This window comes from Lethenteron reissneri, chromosome 12, assembly GCF_015708825.2.
Source record: "Lethenteron reissneri isolate LAM-NWPU_2019-01 chromosome 12, ASM1570882v1, whole genome shotgun sequence".
Lineage (NCBI taxonomy): Eukaryota > Metazoa > Chordata > Hyperoartia > Petromyzontiformes > Petromyzontidae > Lethenteron > Lethenteron reissneri.
Window position 1 is genome coordinate 1,201,383 of NC_083790.1, and position 20,528 is coordinate 1,221,910.

The 20,528-nt window shown below is 55.1% G+C and overlaps 1 protein-coding gene and 1 pseudogene across 1 annotated transcript; both read right to left on the reverse strand.

Annotated features, from left to right (window-relative positions):
- Nucleotides 1-1,486: 1,486 nt before the first annotated feature.
- LOC133341665 (aromatic-L-amino-acid decarboxylase-like) lies at nt 1,487-18,585 on the reverse strand. The gene is made up of 8 exons (XM_061550257.1): nt 18,487-18,585; nt 16,127-16,312; nt 14,488-14,689; nt 13,524-13,637; nt 12,643-12,774; nt 11,943-12,077; nt 11,053-11,215; nt 1,487-1,584 (listed from the first exon to the last, which is right to left on the reverse strand). Exons 3-8 carry the CDS (start codon nt 14,686-14,688, stop codon nt 1,487-1,489), a joined length of 843 nt encoding a protein of 280 aa, XP_061406241.1. The 5' UTR covers nt 14,689; nt 16,127-16,312; nt 18,487-18,585.
- On the reverse strand, nt 10,799-10,896 carry LOC133341936 (U6 spliceosomal RNA; annotated as a pseudogene).
- Nucleotides 18,586-20,528: the final 1,943 nt, after the last annotated feature.

The following is a 20,528-nucleotide window of genomic DNA, read 5'->3' on the forward strand; positions in this document are numbered from 1 at the left end:
CACCAACTTTACCACTGCCAGCACCAGCACCGCCACCACCACAGCAATCACGACCACCACGTCCGTCTCAATTACCGCCCTCCCGGCCTGCTGCGCAGATATCAAATTGCCTCAGGCGCTGCCACTTGAGCGCTGTTCTCTGGGAATGGAGGCGGCGGAGGAGGAGGAGGAGGGCGGCTGGTGGGATGGACAAACGTGACCGGAGCGCGAACGCGGCAATCGCGGCAATCGCGGCAATCGCGGCGTGACACTCCGCGTGCGCGCGCCCCACTCGGAGGCGCGCGGCTTTAATGAGGTCGCCGCTCCGCCAGAGAAGGCAATCAGCAGCGCGCGGAGAGCACACGTGTCGCTGTGGTTGTTGCGTTGTGGTTGTCGGGCCGGAGTGGTGGTGGTGGTTGGTAGCTCGACTCGGCCTCCACCGAGTACCTGGTGCCGGTGTGTAACCATCGCAAACGAGGGAGACGAAGGTGGCGGGGCGTGGTGCTGCCCTTCATCGTAGGTGCTGCCCGCCCGCCAGCAGCACTTGCCCTAACAAGTCTGGTGAAGAGGCTCTACATGGGGGAGTCTTTGTCTTTGGTGTTGTGCGCGGGTTTTTGGCGAGGTGAACACGGGGCACTTGTCAATGATGGAGAAAACTCGACGCGTTTGGCAATAATCCTCGCCATGTCTCATACAGACAGAGAGAGAGACATCTGCAGAGAGAGAGACATCTGCAGAGAGAGAGAGACATCTGCAGAGAGCGACAAGGCGAGAGATACAGAGGCGCACAGCGAGACAGACTCCAAACACGGCAAGATGTACAGACACACACACAGAGACACGACAGGAGAGAGACACTTGAAGTGAGACTCCATATATGGCGGGACATATGAAAACCTCCATCCATCCTCCCACACCTCCCTAATAAAAGTGTTCCACGCTCATGGCACGCCACGTGTCTCCACGCGCGCTCCCGTCTGATCGCGCTATCGATTGGTTGTGTAAACAGCAGCAGCAACAGCAACAACAACAACCACTACCCAGATAAACGGCAGCCGGGCTCAAAGCATCGCTCAGGTGGAGAGCGAGAAATTGGACGGTTCGTTTTTTAAAGCTGCAGCAGAGATCCACGACGTGATAGAGATGAGAGAGGAAGAGAGAGAGAGAGCGACTCGGAGAGAGAGAGGGGGGGGCAGAGAGAGAGAGAGGGGGAGGGCAGAGAGATGAAAGGATTTGCCGGGAAGGTGACGTGGTGCAACGGCGAGTTTGAGAGAGCAGGGAGCGAGAGAGCGAGCAAGCGAGAGAGAGAGAGGGGGTGAGTTGAGAGAGGCGAGAGAGAGGGTGAGTGGAGAGAGGAGGGTGAGTGGAGGGTTGAGTGGTGAGAGAGATTGGTGAGTGGAGAGAGAGGGTGAGTGGAGAGAGAGAGATGGTGAGTGGAGAGAGAGGGTGCGTGGTAGAGGCGAGAGAGATGGTGAGTGAGAGAGAGTGAGGGGTGAGAATGTCAACTTCACCTCGACTCCGTTGAGGAGGGGTCTGAACTCGGGCAGATGAAGGCGCTGCCCGCGTACGCGGCGTCGATGTGCATCCAGAGTCCCTCGCGTTCACCTGCCCCACGTGACACACACAAAGACAAAGGTTCCCCGTAAAGCTCAGACACACTGGTAGGGCAAGTGCTGTTGACGAGCACCGCCACGACACACGTGGGGTGAAGATATTCGTCACCGATGTTGACCGTGAGCGGAATCGAATTCAGGTTGCCGTCTTTTGTAATGCAAGGCGCTAACCACTGCGCTAACACCACTGCTCCACCGCTCCCCATAACTTAAATATACAGGCACACAACCTCATACATGCATCGTTGCAAGGTTACGGATATGATTTAGAGTCATCAATATGGTCTAAGCTAGAGAGAAGCTTAGGTTAGGCCTCAGCACTGGGCGAGGGTTCGGGTCTAAGTGGAGGTCTAAGCGAGGGCTGAACTAAGCTAGGGGCAAGCGAAGTTGCGGCTCGTATCGTAGTGGCAGGGCCATTGCTCGTGTCGGGGCTGATCTGGGTACTGGGCCGGTGCTGGTCTCGGGGCGAGCGTCAGGGCTAAGATCGGACGCGTGTGATGGGCTAGAGTCAGAACTTGACAAGAGGTAGGATTTGGTCAAAGGTCTAAGCTGGGGGTGATCAGAACTAAGGCTCGTGACAGGGATAGGGTCAGGGCTAGGGTCAGGGCTAGTGACAGGGCTAGGAGCAGGGCTAGGGTCAGGGCTAGTGTGTGTGTGTCTATGTGTGTGTGGGTCGTGTTGGAGAAACTCACACACGGGTCCCAGCTCCATGATGCTGTCAAAGGCGCAGGAGGGCGTTGGTGCCAGAGTGGCGCACAGCTGCGTGGGGGGTGGGTTGGGGGGCGGGGTGCGTGGGGGGGGGGGCGTGGGTTGGGGGGGGTGCGTGGGTGGGGAGGTGCGTGGGTAGGGGGGGTAGGGGGGGTGCGTGGGTGGGGGGGACACAGCGTCACGCGCGGCTCCCCGACTCGAGTCCTCGTGGGCTCCAGCCCTCCCCCCACGCAGCTCACCAATCTCACCCGTTCACATGTGAACAACATCCCGACACGCTGAACGCGCCTGATGATTTGCAAATGAGCTCTTTACTCTTAATTTAAATATTAATATTTGTAAAATATATGTTGTAGTATTAGGAATTTTTTAAAATTCAGATTGTGCTCTCGGTTTCACGTCACGGGACTCAGGATCCAATTCAGCGGAGGAGGGCCCCCGGAAGCGGACTTCGTAGAGCTACGTCTGAGGCGCGTCCCTCGACGTGACCCCTGTTCCACCCATCCTGTTACGGAGCGTTCCTCTCCGTCTCATGACAGTGACACCGATATTTTGGGGGAATTCTCAGAGTTGGAATTTATCCGAATTAAGGCAGCACGAACATGATTGTGATTGTTGTTTTTTTGTTTGTTAGGTCAGCCATTGGTGACCGGACTTAGACCATAAACTCACTTGCACCTTGAGAAATCGGCTTAGCCACAGGAAGGCCGCGGCAGAAACCTGCATTCAAACATCGCCTCTCAGCGATTCCGGCTCAGTTTCATGACCTCTGAGGTACCTGGCTACTTCCACTGACTAATAGACACCTCCAAAGGACACACACGCAAGCACACACACGCACGATGTCTATCTTAATCACAATCACTGCTTTCTGCGTCACGTTGAACACACGCGCAGACACACCAGATGTGTATCGAATGATGAATCAGCGCGAGCTACGTCACGTGGAAACTCCACGTACACAGACAAAGGCTCCCCCTCTCCGTATCGCCTTAATGGGCTGTAAGCGAGCATCTATTAAGGCCCGAACGGCACACGAGGGGTGATTTGACAGCACCACGCCCTGCCGCCTGTCTTCCTGGTGGCGATGTGTACCGATGGCACTACGTACAGCACTCATTTCAGGCTGAGTCGACCTAGGGTTCGCCCAGGACCGGTTCAGATAATCGTCACACACGTTGGCCGTCATCGGGAACTCGAGTGGCTGGGTTCGCAGCGCAGCGCACTGACCGCTACCCTACCACTTGCGCGCACACACACACGCACACACGCGCACACGCACACACGCACACACACACACGCACACACACACACGCACACACACACACGCACACACACACACGCACACGCACACACACACACACACACGCACACACACACACGCACACACACGCACACACGCACACACACACACGCACACACCGGTCCTGGGTCTCCTCGTCACCAACCCGTGTTGGCCAGCGTGGTGAAGTATGGTTAATATGGTGAACAAAACCTCCCGATAGTCGACATGGCGTGGGGAGGCCTCCATCAACCATCAGTGAATGACAAAGGGCTCTAAATGATGATGATGATGATGCTGATGATGATGATGATTGCCATCATTGTACATTACATAATTCAAGTGAATGCTGGAATCCCAATGCCATTTTTGCTCAATGAACCCACTGCGGTCTGCGCTCCTTCAACAGAAGTGGAGGAGGAACAGCGACACGACGCGAACTCCCTCTCTCTCTCTCTCTGCTGAAGTCCTCTCGTCGTGGCGAACAGCAGCAAGACCTCCACATTCGCATCGAGCTCCTGAACCACGTCGCTGTCGCTGCCATTGTGCGCCTCATTGATGCCGCTATAACGCGGAACGCGCTCGTTATAACGCGGTTTCTGAGCGGTCGACGACGGACTACTTTCTTGAACTGCACAGCCGAGCGGAGTGATACGGTAACGCGGCGACGTACCCTCAGTTATTTGTCCCGCTATCTCACTGCGTGGCGTGCGTATTCCAACAATGTTACAGAATGTATGGGTGAATTATCTTCGCATAACGCGGCACTTTTCAGGAACGCATCTATCGCGCTAAACGAGGACTTGCTGTGTATTTATTTTGAAGGCTGCATAGAGAGGTTAAATGAACCCACTTGCTGTACTGCAACCTCGCAGCGCAAGCGGTGTTCGAGAGACTCATACATCTCCACGTGATCCACCAACCCTTGCCTCAGAAGCAAATGCTGTGTATTTATATATATATTTATATATATCTACATATTTAGTAAGTATATGACGTACAATTTTATCCAATCATGGAACGGAGAATAATATGTTATATATGTATGTATAGGGGATATGGGATTAAAATTTCAACGAATCAAGTCAAACGTGTGAACAAATTGTTTATATACAAGGACAATAGCGAAATATTATTTTGAAAAATATTGCAAGAAAACTGTTGGTGTGTGTGGTGTAGGTGGTAGGAAGACATCTCATTTCCTGGGTATTGTGTGTCTGGAGAGAGAGTGTGTGTGCGTGAGATGAGAGTGTGTGTGTGAGTGTGTTTGTGAGATGAGTGTGTGTGAGAGTGTGTATGATGAGAGTGTGTGTGTGTGATGAGAGTGTGTGTGTGTGTGATGAGAGTGTGTGTGATGAGAGGGTGGTGAGAGTGTGTGTATGATGAGAGTGTGTGTCTGTGTGATGAGAGTATGTGTGTGTGCACGCTAACAGCACTTGCCCCTACAGTCTGTTCAGGCTATACGGGGGATCTTTGTCTTTGGCATGCATGTGTCTGTCTGTGTGTTCATACACACGTGTGCGTTCATGTACGTGTGCGTGTGCATGCACGTGTGTTAATGCACGTGTACGTGTGTGTGTTTTTCTTTTACTGCAGCCTAATACAAACCCCAAGTCTTATCTCCCATCCAATCAGCTCGCTCCATTCTGCATCTCAAACCCGCTGCTATTCACCGCACACATCCACGCAGCGGCTAACCCCTCACACTCAGCTTTCATCTGTCGCTCTTTCTCTCTCGCTCTATTGTCATTATAATTTTGTACTTGTACGTTATGAAGCGATTGATTATTTATAAAAAAAATTGCGTACGATTATTAACGTATTAATAGTAATAATTGTGCAGGAAAGCTGCCGTGGTGTGGTGTAATGGTCAGTAGGGGCTGTGTTAAAACATTTCGATATATTTTTGTTACGATACCGGTAAAGGAATGAACAAAAACCTGGTAAAACAAACGGTTACCGGTTCGCCGCACTTATTGTCTCAAGCAATGACAACCGAACGCACGAGATCTCTGCAGCTGAGACAGGGACGTCAGCGGTGTCGTGATCAACAGCACTGCCGAACTTGCAATCTGGAGGTCACCGGTTTGATTCCATCACCCCCGCCCTCTATCCACTCAGAGGTTAACATAAAATAAAATACGCTATTTTATTTAAAGAGCTAAAGCCCACTGAGATGTGAGCGCTTTTGTTCGGGGCGACGTGGTCGCGCGTGATGATAGATCGTCAGACCATCATCACCACCACCACCACCACCATCATCACCACCACCACCACCACCATCACCACCACCATCACCACCACCACCACCACCATCACCACCACCACCACCACCCCCACCACCACCATCACCACCACCACCACCATCACCACCACCACCACCACCATCACCACCACCACCACCACCACCATCACCACCACCACCACCACCACCATCACCACCACCACACCACCATCATCACCACCACCACCACCCACCATCACCACCACCACCACCATCATCACCATCACCACCACCACCACCATCACCACCACACCACCACCACCCCACCACCACCACCACCACACCCCCACCACCACAACGCGTGGGAGTTTATAGCAGGAGCTTATTGTTTTTAAATGTAGAGAGGGGGGGGGGGGCAAACCCCGGTGGAATCCGGAGAACAGCCCACGATGCGACCACCGCGGAGAGAGAGAAAGAGAGTGAATAAGCGGACCGCAAATAAACAACAGCACACATCGTCAGGGTCCGGGATCGAACCCACGCATCCTGCGTGCCAGGCGAGAGAGAGAACGCCTCCTCGCCACCACGCCGCCCTAAATAGGGTCCCCCCCCCCCCCCATGGTTCTCGTTCGATCAGCAAGTCACCTGCCGTGGGGTACAATGTGAGTTCTCCCAACGTCTTCCAAGACGTCTCTCGCCTACAGCGTGAACAGAGGGTAGAGAGAGAACGACACGTGTCTAGGACCACGGTGAAGACGGTGATGATGGTGATGATGGTGATGATGATGTTACGGGCGCGCCCTTCAGCCAGCAGTGAACGCGAGCGATGCAATTTCCCCGGCTGCTCCTGCACCCGCTAATAAGTATAATTAGCGTGAACAGCACGGGGTGGTCTGGGATAGCAGCGACGATACGCCAGCACCCAGAGCCTCAATCCCAGCTCGTGCCGCAAATCGCCTCCTCATCTTCGTCCCAATCGCATTAAAGCGTTGCCCGGAGCGACGGCGATGACAATTACTGGGCCGGCAAGTTGCAGGACGCGAAGTCGTCCCCCGAGCCAATCGACGAATGCCACACTTGTTGTGGCCGAGGTCAGGCCCGCAACGGCAGATCGCCGCGCGGTGCAGCAAGTAGGTCGTTCACCCTTGCGGATTGTGGAAAGGTTGTTAAGTTTGGGAGCTTTTTAATATTTTTGGGTGCCAGTATCAAAGCGTGAAAAAAGCAGATGATGTGTTTTACCATTTCTGGGAATAAAACAGGTGGTAAGATGTTCAGACACCGAATAGAAACATTTTGGCGTTCTCTGGGCTGACACTCGGTCCTAAAGACGACTGTCTCTGGTTTAGACCAATTCGTTTCAAAGACCACGCCGTATTTAATGATCAGAGCATGTTTTTTGTTTGCATGTTCACCACAAGTCATGTGTGTGGTTGTTGCAGGCTCGATTCCTTGCAAAAGGTTTCTATTTGGTGTTTGAACATCTTAACGCAGCTCCTGTTTCATTGCCAGAACGGGTAAAAGCCTCTTCTTATATTTAGATGCGTTGTTTAGGTTGTTAGCTGTTAGCCATTCTCGTTGTGACATCCCCTTCTCTGTGTGTGTGTGCGGTGGTGTGGCGGTCTGTGCGTTATGCTACCAAACCAGCGACCCCAGTTCGGTTCCCGCTCACGGCCACCAACACCGGCGACAATTATTTGAACCGGTCCTGGGCCTTCCCTAGGTCGACTCAGCCTCAAATGAGTATCTGGTGCGGTGTGTAAACATCGTCACTGGGGAGACAAAGGCGGTCGGACGTGGTGTTGGTCACCCACCCCCTCGCGTGCCGTCCCGGCCTTCGAAGGTGCTACTTGCTAAAATCACTTGCCCCTACAGTCTGTTAAGGCTACACGGGGAATCTGTGTATTTTTTCTTAAGTGGAGAGCCGTGGCGCGATGGTTAGCACGCTCCGGTAAGAACCCGGCCATCCGAGTTGCGATTCCCGGCCACGGCGAACGTAAGCGATGAATATTTGAACTGGTCAAAATATCCGAGCCTCCCCTAGGTCGACTTAGCCTTAAATTAGTACCGATACAGACACATAGATATTATACGCATGTACTAAGACCCCCGTATAGCCTTTAACAGACTGTCGGGGCAAGTGCTGTTAGCGAGAAGCAACTATGAAGGTCGGACCGGCGCACGAGGGGGGGGTGTGGTCAGGACCACGCCAACCCGCCTTTGTATCCCCTTGTGGCGATGTTTTTAATATCTACACCAGGTACTCATTTAAGGCTGAGTCAACCTAGGGAAGGCTCATGACCGGCTCATAGATACTTGTCACCGGTGGTTGTGAGCGGGAATTGAACTCGGGGCACCACTGCCACCACCGCTTCCCATATATACACGGAGAGACAACCCGCACGCAAACAAACACGCAGAGGCAGATAGAGAGAGAACGCCGGGACCCCATAAATAATGGCCCCTATGCACACACACACGCGCATGTACACACACGCGCACGCACACACACGCACACGTGCACACAAATACAGACGCACGCACACACACGCGCGCACACGTGCACACAAATACAGACACACACGCGCACGCACGCATGCACGCGCACACGCGCGCACGCACACACACGCGCACGCACACGTGCACACAAATACAGACGCACGCACACACACGCGCGCACACGTGCACACAAATACAGACACACACGCGCACGCACGCACGCACACACGCACGCGCGCGCACACGCGCGCACACAACCACCACAGTCGAGGAGGCAGGTGCAGGCCCCTTTGTTCCTCCCTGTGTCAACACGGGGCCTCGCTCGCGTCTCTCGCCACCGCCGTCTCGTCGAGACCCCCCACGCGCCGTCTCTCAGTGGCCTCTCAACAAGTGACGTCGCGTGATTGGCAATGGTCGCCCGCGCAGTTGCACCGCCTGCACACCCCATAGCCAAGGCCGCTGGCTCTCCGTGTTCGCCCACGTGGGTCTCCGTGGTGTCGTTGTCACGGGCCCTGGTGCAAGGATTTTAAGCTATTTTTTCTTTCAGAAGTGACCTCGCCACAAATGGTAGCCCAATGTAGTGGCTTATCACGTGGAAATGTGTAGCAGCGAAATACTCTAAACGCGCCATGTCGATTCAAAATGTGGAAGGAAAAACCGGAGGACCCGGCGAAAAATCCACGCGACAACGTGGAGAGAGAGAGAGACACCGCAAACTCCAAATAGACAGCAGGCGTCAGGGTCGGGATCGAACCCAAGGCCTCCTGTACACCAGGCGAGGTGGTTAACATCTCGCCAATGGGACGCCCCCTTCACTCTGTTCAATGCTTCCACTCCTCTTCCTGTAGCCCGGCGCCTGAGCCCCTTCGGCCACTGAACCACAGCGCAGTCGCACCGCCTGCGCACTCGGGAGCTATTCCCATGGCTTCACCCTGCGCCGACACGCGCCCTGCAGGCCACCGCCTCCCTTCACGCCCCTCGTGGCCATCCAACCGCTGGATGAAGGCCTCTCCACGCCGTGAAGGTTGCGGGTCATTGTTTAGCCATACTTCAACATGCTAGTCACTGTGTCCTTGTAGGTTATTGAGGGTGGGCGAGGGTGAGGGGGTGGTGAGGGGGGTACGGGTTCAGATATGACTTGCCACTGACATCTTGCCGTGGCTGAGGAATAATGAAAGTAAGATCGATGGGGTTCATAACGCAGTGTGCTAACCACTGCACTACCACTCCACCCATGCTCCATCATCAGCAGCAGTTGGCGAGTCTCATTGGTAGCAGCAGCAATAACAGAAACATCATCAACAGCAGCTTATCTAAATGCGCACAGACACATCGTGTGTGAGTCACAGCAAGGGGCCTGTGTTGCGCCTAACGAGGTTACGAGGCAAACACAACGGACATCGGACCCACCCAGATCCGTTTAGCGGCCACGTGCGCAGCGTGTGCAGATGGCAGCACTGCTCAGATTGTCTCTAATTACCATGGCCATCATCATCACCATCATCATCATGGCCATCATCATCACCATCATCATGGCCATCATCATCATCATCACCATCATCATCACCATCATCATGGCCACCACCATCATCATCATGGCCACCATCATCATCATCATAATGGCCACCACCATCATCATGATGGCCATCATCATCATCATGACCATCACCACTATGACCATCATCATAATCATGACCATCATCATCATCATGACCGCCACCATCATCATAACTGCCACCATCATCATCATGACCGCCACCATCATCATCATGACCGTCATCATCATCATGACCATCATCATGACGATTCATCATCATCATGACGATTCATCATCATCATGACGATTCATCATCATCATGACGATTCATCAAGTGCTCTCTCGGTAGCTGCACCCAGACACCGTCTGGAAGGGACTCGCTGCTTCCGAAGCAACTCGGGGACAACAGAGTCGTCTCTGCCGCTCTCTCCATATTCAAAACGCGACATCTCAACGCTCCTCTCAGCTGTTAGCTCGCAGCTAGGCGAGCGCGCCGAGGAGATGCTGCTGCTGCTGTCGCCGTGATAGCGCGTCCTGTGAACGTCTCCTTTACAAGCAGCCGCTCGACCCACCGCTGATAGGAGGGTGGGGGGGCGGGTAGCGTCACGAACACAGTACAGTTTTTATTTACCAGGTAAGGCCCCACAGAGCTATCTAACTATATTTTTCATAAGCGACCTGGCTAACACAAATGATAGCTCAACGAAGGGGCTGATATCATCATAATCATCATCACCACGTGGACATGTATTGCAGCATCAGCCAAATAATATAAACGCGTGAAGTTGATTTGAAATGTGGAGGGGAAAATCGGAGGCACCTGGAGAACAATCCACGCGACCACGGGGAGAGAGGGAGACGCAAACTCTAAATATTCAGCAGGCAGTCATGATCGGCAACTGCCTCGCATACCAGGCGAGGTAGTTAACGTTCGGGCTAAGGGAGAACGGTACGGGCGAGAAGGAGTCGCGGGGAGCGAGCGAGCTGCGTGTCATCCTTGCGCAGGGGCCCTGCTAATCCTCTCTGTTGCGTCCCAATGTACTGCCGGAGCAAGTACAGCAAGAGCGAGCAAGAGACTTTGAAACCACTTTTATTGCCGCCAGCAGCAACAGCACTGGAGGCGATTCCGATATGAAATACACAAAGTCACCAGCAAACAACGCGAGACAGCGAGCGAGAGAGAGAGCGAGAGAGAGAAAGAGAGCGAGGGCGCGAGAGAGCGAGGAACTCACGAAGAAGGGGACGAGGCCCGCGGCACGGTCCGTGGCCACGGCGCCGCTGAGGGCGTCCCCGCGGAGCGAGCAGCGCCCGTCCGTGGGCAGCTTGCGGATCCGCACCGCCGCAAACATCGCGGCGCGCTCCACCGACGAGTGGGCCTGCAGGGGGGCACGCGGGAGCGGTCAATCCACTGCTGGACGAGGGCCTCACGCCCGCAGTGGCACAATCGGCCCATCGTCACCATCGGGCACGGGGCAAGCCACGGCTCGATGAAGGCCTCCCCAAGCAGCGCCTCGCGATAGCAGCACACGGATTCGGCCAACGTAGCCCTCGCGCACGAGATCAATTTACGGCTCCGTCTCCACGACGCACGTCCTCTTGGTTAGCAAGTTCCCTCCGTCACGAGTAGTCTGCCAAATACCATCATTTTAGTCTCGATCATCGGCCATCATCATCATCATCTCTCCCAGCGAGAGTCGGGTTAATGGGATCGAACGCGTGTTCGCTCTCTCGGCCACGTGTTCGTTCTCTCGGCCACGTGTTCGTTCTCTCGGCCACGTGCTCCTCGTTGCGCCTCTCGTCCGGCGCACTTCCCGGCATGCACGGCTCCCTTCTGCTTTGGTGGTGCTAACGAGCGCGCAGGCGGTGCAACTGCACCGGGCCCACGGGAGGAAGGGCCCAGGCTACGAATAGGAGTGTGGTGGGGGGGGGGGACAATTGGACAACAGGAAAGCGGTGGGGGGGGGGGGGATCCCAGGGGGTCCCATCTCATTCCTCACACCAGGGTCCGGCATGATGCTCTACGTGCTGCTGAGAACTTCTTCATATAAGAAGGTCTACCCCTTTGTTGATGAAGAAGACCTCACTGGGGCCACGCGAAGGCACCTGCTCGGAGGTGTAGGCGACCAGGCGGGCCAGGATGCCGGATTCCCCGGGGCTCCCCTGGGGGTCCTGGCCCAGTCTCATCGCGCGATTCCTCGCGGCCAGCATCGCCACAAGCGTCGCCTCGCTCGCCGTGCCCTGCACAGTCGCGCACACACAGAGACCAAACTCAACTTCACTGTTTTTATGCAACCAGGTAAGGCCCCCACTGAGCTACGCAGCTCTTTATCAGAAGGCGACCTGGCTATCACGAACGATATTTCAACGAAGTGGTTTATAGCGTGATGTTGATTCTCAATGTGAAGGCAGAAACCGGAGGACCTGGAGTAAAAAAAAATCACCAAAAAGACCACAGGGATCAGTGCAAACTACACACACACATATATAGCAGGCGTTCAGGGTCGGCAATGAACCCACAACCTCCTTCATACCAGGCGAGGTAATTAACATCTCGCCACCCTGGAGCCCTCAGAGACAGAGACAAAGGTTCCCGTATAGCCTTTAATAGACTCTGAACCCATCCACGTGGGTGATCCCCCCCCGCCCCGCCCCCCTCTACCCCTCCCCCGCCCCTCACCTGGATGACCCCCCCTCCGCTGCCCCCTCTACCCCCTCCCCCTCCCCTCACCTGGATGACGCCCCCACCGCTGCCCCCTCTACCCCCGCCCCTCACCTGGATAACCCCCCCTCCCCCGCCCCTCACCTGGATGACTCCCCCACCGCTGCCCCCCTCCCCGCTGTCTCCGCACGCCAGGAAGTGTGAGGGCAGCTGCAGAGTCCGCGCCAGCCAGTCCAGCATCACCGTCTCCAGCTCCGTGCACGCGGGGCTCGCGGCCTGGGGGGGGGGGGGGGGGCAAGGACCGGGGGTGGGGGCCAGAGGGGGGGGGGGTTGAGAGGAATTAAACTTTTACACACGCGCACATAGACAGAGACAAAAATCCTCCGTGTAGCCTTAATAGGCTGTTGGGGCAAGTGCTGTTAGCGAGTAGCACCGATGGAGGCCGAAACGGCATACGAGGGGGTGGGTGGCCAGAACCACGCCCGGTCGCCTTTGTCTCCCCAGTGGCGATGTTTACACATCGCACCAGGTATTCGTTTAAGGCTGAGTCGACCTACGGGAGGCCCAGCACCGGTTCAGATAAATCGTCACTGGTGCTGGCCGTGAGCGGGAATCGAACCCACGTCGCTGGGTTCATAGCGCAGCGCGCTAACCGCTACGCTACCGCTACCTACACACGCGCAGACTCGCGCACACACACGCGGCAGTAGAGCAAGTGGGTTGGCGGCCTCGTCTGTGGTCGTGGACTCGTCTACAGAGTGCGGTTAGCCCGCTGCGCCAAGAACCCGGCGACCCCAGTTGGATTCCCCCTAGGTCGACTCAGCCTCAAATGAGTATCTGATCTGGTGTAGTGATCATCAGCACTGGGGAGACAAAGGCGGCCGAGCGTGGTGCTGCTGATCACCGACCTCCTCGTGTGCCGTGCCGGCCTTCGTGGTTGCTCGCTAACAGCACTTGCCCCCACAGGCTGCAAGGACTATACGGGGGACCTTTGTCTTTGTATGGGTGGGAGCTCGTCGACGTACCCAGGAGAATCCGATGCAGCCGATGGCGCCGGAGAGCATGTCGCCGAGGAGAGCAGGGTACGAGTTGGCTCCCGGGAAATAGGCGTGGAAGTGAGGGCTACTCCAGTGGGTGACCTGCACATGGGCACATCATCGTCGTCATCATCGTCATCATCATCAGTATCATCATCAGCATCTTCGTCATCATCATCGTCATAATCGGCATCATCGTCATCATCGTCATCATCGTCATCATCGTCATCATCATCATCATCTTCGTCATCATCATCATCAGCATCTTCGTCGATTACTCATCATCAGTTTTGAATGTTTTCATCATTGAATAGTCATCATCAGCATTGACTACTGCAATCATCATCACAAGCATCATCATCTATGTTTGTAACACCATCAACACCACCACCACCATCATCGCTACCGCCACATCATTGTCACCATCATCATTTAAAAAAAACGACCATCATCATCATCTCACACAGAGAAATTCATCTGCGTCGCTTCCGCGTCTGTAACGCAGCAACAGCGAACTCCCTGACATCAACATCCAAACCCAGGGCTCGAACAAAGACCTTCGGCTGAACTGGGCTGACTCAACATTGTGGACTACTCGTCATCTGTAGCTGACTCAGACTTGTGGGTTATTCAGTCATCTGTGGCTGTCATCTCAGCTCTATGTGGTTATCATCTGTGGCTGACTCGGCATCTGTAGCGGACCAGGCGACTCCTCGTGCGGGGTGGAGGGGCGGTGGATCAGTTCGTGGACGGGCCACTTCGTTGAGCTATGATTTGTGGCCAGGTCGCGTCTGAAAAGCAGCTAATAGCTCAGTGGGCTTTACCTGGCGAGATCAAACATTGATTTGTTGCATTTGCTACTGAACATCTGTGATAAAGAGCTTCATAGCTCATCGGATTCCTCCTGCAAGCTTGACCATGCGACGCGGTTGAGCCTGCCGGGATTACTCACGCCGGGCATGATGACTCTCTCCACGTCCTCCATCACGTCTCGGAAGGTCTCGGGGGTCCGAGGGGGTTCCGCCGGTATCATGGGCCTCAGGTAGCCCGGCAGCACGTCCGGGTAGACTGGGCGGGTCCGTATGGTGGACAGGTAGTCCGCGATGTAGTCCACCATCTCCTTGCCACATCGGCGAAATTCTTCCTCATCCATCCTGCGTGGCAGGGGGGGGGGGCTGTTGTCATCGATCGCCATCGATTCTTAAAGACTCCTCACGATAACGCGATATATCTGTTAACGATCTATATATATGTGGGGCGCACGGTAGCGAGATGTTAAATACATCGCGTGGCCTACAGGAGGTCGTGGGTTCGATCCCGACCCTGACGCCTGCTGTATATTTGGAGTTTGCGTGTCTCTCTCTCCACGTGGTCGCGTGGATTTTTTTTAACGTTGATTCCACATTTAGAATCGATGCCATGCGTTAAGAGTGATTAGCTGCAATACATCTCCACGTGATGAGCCCTTCCGTGAAGCTACACATTGTGGTCAGGTGGCTTCTGAGAAAAGAGTTACATAGCCGAGTGGGACTTACGTGGTGAAATTAAAATAGTTTACGTGGGGAGCGGACATGTTGATTAACACGTGTTGCATGCTGTTGTGGTTGCAATGGTTGGACGCACTGCGCGTCGATTCTATCCACCCATTACTCTACCACATCAGATGATCGATCGGCAGGCCGCGTGTGGTGGGGTAAAGTGTGGGTATTCCCAACTCTTCCCAGACGGTTTGACCAGCGTGGAAGAGTAGGCCAACGCGTACCCCTCCTCTAGACGGGCTCTCTTACAGCTCCCTCCAGTGGAGGCCCCCTCCGCCAGCAGTGGAGAGCGAGCGCTTGCAGGGACGCACCTTTGCATTGGGATCACGTGATACCGGCAGCCACTATCGACAGGTTTACGCGCTGTGTGTCAGTGACCATTGTTGGTTCGCCGACGCACAAAGACAAAGATTCCCCGTATTGGATTCGCAGACTGTTGGGGCAAGTGTTGTCAGCGAGCGTCTTATGAAGGCCATGAAAGCACACGAGGGGGCGGTGTGGTTAGCACCAGCCCGGCCGCCTTTGTCTCCCTCGTGGCGATGTTTACACACCATACCAGGTGCAGTACTCATTTTGAGGCGGAGTCGACCTAGGGGAGGCCCAGGACCGGTTCAGATAATCGTCACCGGTGTTGGTGACCGTGAGTCGGAATCGAACTCGGGCCGCCGGGTTCGTAGCGCAGCGCTAACCGCTACGCCACCACTCCCCGTAGATTTACATTAACACACGGGCACACTCGTACCGTGAACACAAACCTACCCACCCCCATTATCTATCAATCCTAAACCCGTGCCATATAATCCGGATATAATTATTATTACAAGCGCCCGGGCATTTGTACAAATCGTGTTCCCTGTAGCACAAGTCGCTCCGGAAAGTTACACTCAGCCTCGACTCGTGGCCCCTGTCAGTAGCGTGGCCACACGCGCGCGCACGCACGCCCGCATTGTAATACGCGCACGGATTGTAAGACGCACCCGTCCCCCCTGAACACAGGGAAAACGAGTGCGTGTTAGAATCGAGAGAATACGGTGATAAAGGAAGTCCTGTTACGTTGGGATATTTTGTCAGATCTTCAATGCGCTTCTCGCGAGTGGAGGCAGCGGCGGCGGCGGCGGCGCTGTGGTTCAGGGGCTCGATGCCAGTGTCGAGGTCCTGCTGCTGGTGGCCAAGACGGAGGCAGAGGCGGAGAGTTCGCGTCGTGTCGCCGTTCCCCCACCGACGTTGAAGGAGCGCAGACTGCAGCGGGTTCAAAGTACCGTACAGGGCATTGAGCAACGTTACAGTTAATATTCTACGAAGGATGAGCGGCAGTGGCCTGCACTGTACACCGATAGTCCGTGCGCACATCATCCGGAACGCAACCCGCACTGACCAGCGTGGTGAAGTATGGATACAAATACCACCCCCCCTACCTATCTACCCTCACCACCACCGGCAGCACCACGGCGACGTGCAGATGCCCTCATCCAGCAGTGGATATTGACACGAGGGACTCTGCAAGGGCACCCGGCTGGAACCGTCCGCCGACCCACCCCTGCCCAGCGCCTTTCGATGAGCGCGGAGCGATAAAGAAGTTCAGCATACACAGACAAAGGTCCCCCGGAAAGTTTGACAGACTGTAGGGGCAAGTGCTGTTAGCGAGCACCTATGAAGGCCGGAACGGTACGCGAGGGGGTGGGTGGCCAGCACCACGCCCGACCGCATTTGTCTCTCCAGTGGCGATGTTTACACATCGCACCAGGTACTAGTTTAAGGCTGAGTCGACCTAGGGGAGGCCCAGGACCGGTTCAAATAATCGTCACTGTTGTTGGCCGTGAACGGGAATCGAACTCGGGTCCCCAGGTTTGTAGCGCAGCGCGCTAACCACTACACCACCGCGCCCCATAAAGGAGGAGGCCACTACCCGAAACGTCGTCATCATAATAAGTATGTTTGTCTTTGGTTTATGGCACGCGTGTTGTTGTTGTTGACGAATGTGCCGAGTGGTTCGTATTGGCTGTGCTTGTGCACCACTGCCAGCAGCAGCAGCGTCACCAAATAGCGCGTGTCTCTCCCGTGTCTCTCCCGTGTCTCTCCCGTGTCTCTCCCGTGTCTCTCCCGTGTCTCTCCCGTGTCTCCAACTTGTGTCTGCAGCGGAGCTTTCAGTGCTTTCGAGTGTTCCAATCCCCTCGACAACCCCTGGGTTGTCTCCGGCTCTCTGCCCTCCTCCCACACGGAGACGCCAAATTGCCGCCCTCGTTTCGAAACATCCCACATGTAGCAGGACCCTCCTGGCTATCATCGAGGCGTTACTCGATTAAAAAATGCCACGATGTTCTTACGCACAATGGCAGCAGCAGCGATGTCGTTCAGGAGCTCGACACCAATGTGGAGGTCTGTAGTTGGTGCTGAACTAATGAACTAATGAGTTTAATGTCGACCATAGATTGTCCAATCATATTTCCGAGACTGCACAATCATTCCGCAATGTCCTCACTGCTGAACCCAGAGACATCACTCTGCGCTGATGTCCCCAGATTTCTCCAGCTACGCGAATCACACAAACTGAGACGGATATCCATAGACTCGTACACACTCCCAAAGAGACCCATAGACTCACAAAGAGACCCATAGACTCACACACTCCCAAAGAGACCAACACTCACACAGAGACACATAGACTCACACACACTCCCATAGAGACCAGCACACTCACACAGGGACCCATAGACTCACACACTCCCAAAGAGACCACTATACTCACACAGAGACCCATAGACTCATACACACTCGCAAAGAGACCAGCACTCACACAAAGACCCATAGACTCACAAAGAGACCTATATACTCACATAGAGGCCCATCGTCTCACATGAACACCCATTGGGTCACGGCGAGCACCACAGACTCGCATAGACTCGCATCATGAACGAACAGAGACTCGCACGGAGACCCACAGTTTTGCATGCAGCGACAATGCAACACGAGCTGCATGTGCACGGGACGCTGCCCCGGTGTGATGGATATCAGGATGCCTTTGCAATCCACAAGTTGCCGATTCGACTTCCCTGCGCGACGGTGAATTCATTCGGGACAGCTTCTTAATCCTCCTCCGCCGCCGCCTCTGTCCAGCCCACAGCTGACGGTACGAATGGGTAGACCGCGGTGAGCGGATCAGCAGGTCGTGTTGCGGTGGAGGTAAAGTGCCGCTGCTGCCGCCGCCTATTATCCAAGACGTCTGTGCCAGCGTGGACGAGCAAATCGCTGACCCGCCCCTACGGAATATCTTGCGAAAGAAAGAGCTTCACAGCTCATCTGATTCCTCCGGTCTCAGTGCGGATTCAAATGCTGACAACGAGACAATAGACCGTTGCGTAATGAGCACTCGCTCTCTGTGTGGTTGGAGGCTTGATCCGATTCCTCGGACTCACCTGAGTGGCGGCGCTCGCAGGAAGCCCCGAGTCTCGCTCGCGCCTCGTGCAACGCGACTGACTGCTCGCGCGCCGCCCCCAGATGTTGATAGCCCAGGGGGGGATGAGAGAGCAGTGCGCGTGTGCGGAACGGAGCCAAGGGTCGGTCGAGGGAGGGGTGGGAGGGATGGGTGGGGTGGGGTTTGGGGTGCGTGGGTAGATGACAGGGTAGGTGGGTGGGTGGGTTTTTGGAAGGTATGGCAGGACGAGTGGACGGGCGGGCGAGTGGATGGCTGGATGGATGCATAGATTGGTGAGAGTGTGGGTGGATGGGTGAATGGATGAATTAGTGGATTAATTGGTAGATGGATCATTGATGGAATGAGTAGACTATAAGAGGGTGAGTGGATGGCTGGATGGATGGATGCATATATTTGTGAATGGGTGTGTAGGTGGGTGAGTGGACGGATGCGTTGATTATGAGCGTATGGGTGGACGGATTGGCGGGTGGATGCATATGTGGTTGATTTGGTGGGATGATGGATGGGTGGATGTGTGTATAGATGGGTGAATGAAATTGTGTTAGAATATGTGAATAGGTGGATGGATGGGTGAGTCGATATGTCGATCCTCTATCCACGGTGCAGTGGTACTGTGCAGGACCAATGTAGGGAGGAAGTGAAGAATGGGTAGACAGCATGTCAGGGTTGCTGGGTTGGTTCGTGGATGAGTGGATGCGTACATGGGTGAGTGGGTGGATTGTCACAGTGGGTGGATGGGTGAGTGAATAAGTGGATGGGTAGTTAATTGGGTGGGCCGCTAAAATGAATGTATTTGCAGTGACATTGAATGAGTCACTGGGGTGCGTAGCGCTGGGGACTGGTAGACAATGGAATTGGGGGTAGCAGCCCGTTCTACCAGTTGGACCCGTGGGCCAAGCCCGGAGCCTTCTGGGGGATCCAGAAGGGGGCGTGTCCGAGGGCGAAGCCTGGCCACGCTGGGGAGGATAAAAGACGAGCTCCGACTCACAGCCGGGGCTGCTGTCATCGGGAGTGGAACTTGTCATGCTTCTGGCGTCGTGGTCGGCGCCTCTTCAAGCTGTGGGTCTGGAAGCATGTTGGCTGTCCCGACCCGGTATGGAGTTATCCCTTATGGCTGTGAGATCCGGAATAAACAAGAGGGATAATGCCTTCTATGAGTGTCTCTGAATTAGTACACTACATTTGTGCAAATGGGTGGGTGGGTGGATGGCTGAATGTGTGGAGGGCTTGGTGGGTGGGTGGATGGCTGGATGTGTGTGTAAATCCCTAGACAGACGGATGCATAGGTGTATGAACGAACCAACAGACGGATTCATAAATGAAGTAGGAAATGGATGGATGGATGGTCGGACTGGCGGCTGTGTGGAGAGATGAAGGGCACGTGGAGCTGCCGACAATCGGTGGCATCTACACCTCTCTGCCTGCCTGTTGCTTTGCCTGTCAGTCTGTCTGTCTCTCTGCTATACCTCTGTGTCTGTTTCTCTGCATGTCCCGTCTCCCTCTTCACCTTGTCTGTGCCCTGTTGCTGTAAAGAAGGGCCATCGCCCGAAACATTCGCCAACTGTGGATGGAGTACGTGTGTTTGTTTTGAGCGGTAGTGTAGTGGTTGGCTTGCTGCGCTACGAACCCGGCGTCCCGAGTTCAATTCCCGCTCACGGCCAACACCAGTGGCAATTATCTGAACCGGTCGGGGCTTCCCCGAGGTCGACTCGGCCTCAAATGAGTACCTGGTTCGGTGTGGAAACATCGACACTGGGGAGACAAAGGCGGCCGGGCGTGGTGCTGGCCACCCACCCCTTCGTTTGCCCTGCCGGCTTTCATAGGCGCTCGCTAACAGCACCTGCCTCAACAATCTGTTCCTCGAGCGTCTGGGGGCGCGGTGGCGCAGTGGTTTTGAGCAGTGCGCAGTTCCATTGACTTGGGGTCACCGCCGGACATGGCGGCTGCCGAGTGATCTCTGGACCGGTGCCACGACTCCCGTGCCCTGGGCGCCGCCTATCGGCCGCCAGTCGCACTGCGCCA

Excerpts from the sequence above, each read along its gene's own strand:
- LOC133341665 (XM_061550257.1), bottom strand. The coding sequence starts at position 14,688 with ATGGATGAGGAAGAATTTCGCCGATGTGGCAAGGAGATGGTGGACTAC. Across the intron at positions 13,638-14,487 it reads AGAGAGTCATCATGCCCGGC|GTCACCCACTGGAGTAGCCC; the intron begins GTGAGTAATCCC and ends GCCCATGTGCAG. Across the intron at positions 12,078-12,642 it reads GCGGTGGGGGAGTCATCCAG|GGCACGGCGAGCGAGGCGAC; the intron begins GTGAGGGGCGGG and ends GCGACTGTGCAG.